At 49.5% G+C, this 4,140-nt stretch overlaps 1 protein-coding gene across 2 annotated transcripts in view; it reads left to right on the forward strand.

Moving 5' to 3' along the window:
- The first annotated feature begins 3,025 nt into the window (after nt 1–3,025).
- The window catches only part of KIAA0907 (KIAA0907 ortholog), a 24,082-nt gene continuing 22,967 nt past the window's right edge, over nt 3,026–4,140 (forward strand). For both annotated transcript variants that reach the window (XR_503637.1, XM_008048348.1), the window contains exons 1-2: nt 3,026–3,140; nt 3,660–3,876. Coding sequence is in view for 1 of the 2 variants with exons in the window: in XM_008048348.1 (XP_008046539.1) it covers nt 3,103–3,140; nt 3,660–3,876 (255 nt within the window). In the remaining variant the exon portion in view is untranslated. The remainder of the gene's footprint in view (nt 3,141–3,659; nt 3,877–4,140) is intronic.

Genomic DNA, 4,140 nt, shown 5'->3' on the forward strand with positions numbered 1-4,140 from the left:
AGCTGGAACTACAGGCGCGCAGTACCACGCCTGGCTAATTTTTGATTTATTGTAGAGATGAGGTCTTGCCAAGTTGCCCAGGCGGGTCTTGAACCTGCGGGCTCAGGCAATCCACTCACCTCAGCCTCCCAAAGCGCTGGGATTACAGGCTGAGCCACCGAGCCCGGCTTCAAAGCATCTTAAATCCTAAGTAAAATGGAGGATTTAAATGACTGAAATTAACTCAGGAAAAGAATCCTGAACAGATGGACAACTACATGAGAAATTGAAAAGATTTCAAATATCACTAAAAAGTTTCCAGATCCAGAAGATTTTTATAAGCAAGTTCAGTATAACCTTCAAAGAGACAATAATTTCTAAATTATTCAAATTATAGGGGAAAAAATGAAAAGGTTGCTAACTAATATTTCAGAGCCAGCAGAAACCCAGACCTTGAATTTTTTTGAGACGGGGTCTCGCTTTGTCACCCAGGCTGGAGTACTGTGGTTCAATCATAGCACACAGCAACCTTGAACCCTTGGCCTCCACCAATCCTCCCAGCTAAGCTTCCCAAGTAGCTGGGAATACCAGCATGCACCACCATACCTAGCTAATTTTTAAATTTTTGGTAGAATTGGAGTCTCAGCGGGGCTCAGTGGCTCAGCCTGTAATCCTGCGCCTTTGGGAGGCTGAGGTGAGTGGATTGCCTGAGTCTGCGGGTTCGAGACCCACCTGGGCAATTTGGCGAGACCTCATCTCCACAATAAATCAAAAATTAGCCGGGCGTGGTAGCGCAAGCCTGCGGGTTCGAGACCCACCTGGGCAATTTGGCGAGACCTCATCTCTACAATAAATCAAAAATTAAGCCAGGCTCGGTGGCTCAGCCTGCAATCCCGCGCCTTTGGGAGGCTGAGGTGAGTGGATTGCCTGAGCCGCGGGTTCGAGACCCGCCTGGGCGGCGAGACCTCATCTCTACAATAAATAAAAAAAAAATCAGCCGGGCGTGGTAGCACATGCCTGTAATTCCGGTTACTCAGAAGGCTGAGGAGGAAGGATCGCCGGAGCCCAGCAGGTCGAGGCTGCGGTGGCCGGGAGCGGCCACTGCCCTCCAGTCTGGGCAACTGAGTGAGACTCCAACTCAAAAAAAAAAAATTAGCCAGGCGTGGTAGCGCAAGCCTATAGTTCCAGCTACTTGGAAGGCTGAGACGGAAGGATCGCTGGAACCCAGCAGGTTGAGGCTGTGGTGGCAGGGAGCAGCCACTGCACTCCAGTCTGGGCGACAGAGTGAGACTCCAACTCAACAAAAAAGAATTGGAGTCTCACTATATGTCCCAGGCTGGTCTCGAACTCCTGGGCTCAAGCTATCCTTCTACCTCGACCTCCCAAAGCGGCTGGGATTGCAGGTGCAAGCCACTGTGCCCAGGTCAACTTGATTTTTTTTTTCAGCTTAAAAATCACAGTGTATTGTTCTATAATTAAATTAGGAGAAAAATGAACCCCCTGGTAGAAAGAAGCAAGAGTCTTCTAGGGTCTGGCATTTGATGAGACAGATATTCAGTTACTGTGCATTTCCATTGTTTTCCCATGGCAGAAGGAACAGCAGAGATTTGGGAGCTGCATGGAGAAGCCAGGTTACTCTTATGTTCTGTGACTATGTTGCTTGCAGGGCTGTTGATGTCACAGTAGCAACCTGTGCCCCAGACAAACGGGGTGCTAATATCTTCCCACACATATAGTTCCAGCTACTTGGAAGGCTGAGACGGAAGGATCTCCGGAGCCCAGCAGGTGGAGGCTGCGGTGGCCGGGAGCGGCCACTGCACTCCAGTCTGGACGACAGAGTGAGACTACAACTCAAAAAAAAAAACCAAAAAAAAACCTCTGGCTTCCAAAATAAACTCGAACTCCTTAGCATGGCATTCAAGGCCTTTCCTTATCTGGCCCCAATACTCCAGCCCAGCAGAGGTACCAGTTTGCTGAACAGGGTGTTCCATAATCTACACTTGATTTCCATCTCTCCAGTCTGCAACTGGAGTTTTAGTTCCGTTTCTTAGACGCCCCACCAAATTGGGCAGCTTATCTTCTTACAACTCTATTATATGTATTTGCCCGCATTCCTACCCCACATTGAGAGTACCAGAATGGCAGGACCTGCGGCTTACTCATTTTTTTTTTTTTTTTTAATTTTCAATTTTAAAGATGGGGGGTACAATAGTACAATACAGGGCTAGGTATACAAATGTTCATTATGCAAGTACACCTCTTGATGAGGTGTCTTCCACGCACCTCCCAGGCAGTTTTCCACTACTGCTGGCTTATTCATCTTTACATCTTTGGCTTGGTGCACAGAAATGAAAAAAACAAAACAAAACAGCTAAATTCTCATATGACCTTTGGAACGAAGCACTTCGCTTTTTTTTTTTTGAGTTGGAGTCTCACTCTGTCGCCCAGACTGGAGTGCAGTGGCCGCTCCCGGCCACCGCAGCCTCGACCTGCTGGGCTCCGGCGATCCTTCCGCCTCAGCCTTCCAAGTAGCTGGAATTACAGGCATGCGCTACCACGCCAGGCTTATTTTTTTATTTATTGTAGAGATGAGATCTCGCTGCCCAGGCGGGTCTCGAACCCGCGGGCTCAGGCAATTCACTCACCTCAACCTCCCAAAGGCGCGGGATTACAGGCTGAGCTACCGAGCCCGGCCGCTTTTTCCAAGTAACTGGAATGTGAACTGGGCAAAAGGCTTATTTCCCGGGCAGCGGCCGGGACTCCACATACACGAAGCTGAATTTGGGGGGAAAGACCTCTTTAATTCCCTGACTCATGCGTATTGTCTTCTTGTCTACCAACCTGCCCACACCAAAGATGGATTCTTCTAGCCCCGATTCCGCTTTCAAGTTAGACATAACAACCATCTTTCTTAAGGGCACGGCTCAACCCGGAAGGTCACGCCCTATCTGTCTCAGCAACACCAGACGCCTTTAAATCACCGAGAGTCCAATCGGAATCGGCATTTTCACCGGAACCGCTCTGCCTCACCACCGGAAGGGATTGTGCGTATGGGCGTTGGGGGCGGAAGTGACGGGAAGTAATAGTGGGTAGTTGGCGGGTGGTTGAGTAGAGCCGGTCGCCATGTCCGCGGGGAGCGCGACACATCCTGGAGCCGGCGGGTAAAGCTTAGCGGGCGAGGGCATCGGAGCCATCATGGGGGAACGGGAGAGGCGGAGAGACCCTAGAAGGCTGCGTATGGGTGGAGGGGCGCTTAAGTGGGAAGTGTACGTGTCGGGGAGCCGGACATTTGGGGGAGAAGGATCTCGAGCAGGCCTGAGGCCCCCTGAAAAGGGCCGGCGGGCATCCGAGGGAGGGGGAAAGCCGGGACTTTTGGAGGGAAGGGCGAACCAAGGGGAAGGCGAAAGCGAGAGCGTGCCGAGCAGAGTAGTTTTTCGATAGATAGAGATGACAGTGGAAACGAAGTAGATTTGGGGAAAGGATTGAAAGAAGTGGGAGTTTGGTGAAATATGGCCTTAATTGTCTCGGAAGAGCTGGGAATTTTGAAATTTGGAAGGTGATTCGGAGGTGTAAGTATGTAATAGAGAGTAAAATGGGATGCCAAATGCTTAGTTAGGGAAGAAGAATATGCTCGTAAACTAAAGCTTTAGGGCCTGATAATTTCCTTTTCCTACCTGTAGGCGCCGCAGCAAATGGGACCAACCAGCTCCAGCCCCTCTTCTCTTCCTTCCGCCAGCGGCCCCCGGTGGGGAGGTCACCAGTACTGGGGGAAGCCCCGGGGGCACCACAGCTGCTCCCTCAGGAGCCTTGGATGCCGCTGCTGCTGTGGCCGCCAAGATCAATGCCATGCTTATGGCTAAAGGGAAGCTGAAACCAACTCAGAATGCTTCTGAGAAGGTAATCAAATTGGGGGGGTCTCTACTAGTTGCCATTTTGAGTAGGAGTTGTTTTGTACTCTCATAGTCATTAGTGTTAGTAAAGGAGAAAATGGACACAGTAGTTTAAAGATTTGTTAGAGATTAGTTTTTGAGCGTTTCAGATGACATTTTGTCATAATTACGTTTTTACAAGGGATCTTTGGTCTGATTACATTTATCGGGCAAAAAAACCTTGTGTTTTGTCCATATTCACTTAGTTCAGTTTAAGTTTTTTTTTTTTTTT

The sequence above is a fragment of the Carlito syrichta genome, unplaced genomic scaffold (genome assembly GCF_000164805.1).
Source record: "Carlito syrichta isolate Samal-C Ts95f unplaced genomic scaffold, Tarsius_syrichta-2.0.1 Scaffold123367, whole genome shotgun sequence".
Classification (NCBI taxonomy): Eukaryota; Metazoa; Chordata; class Mammalia; order Primates; family Tarsiidae; genus Carlito; species Carlito syrichta.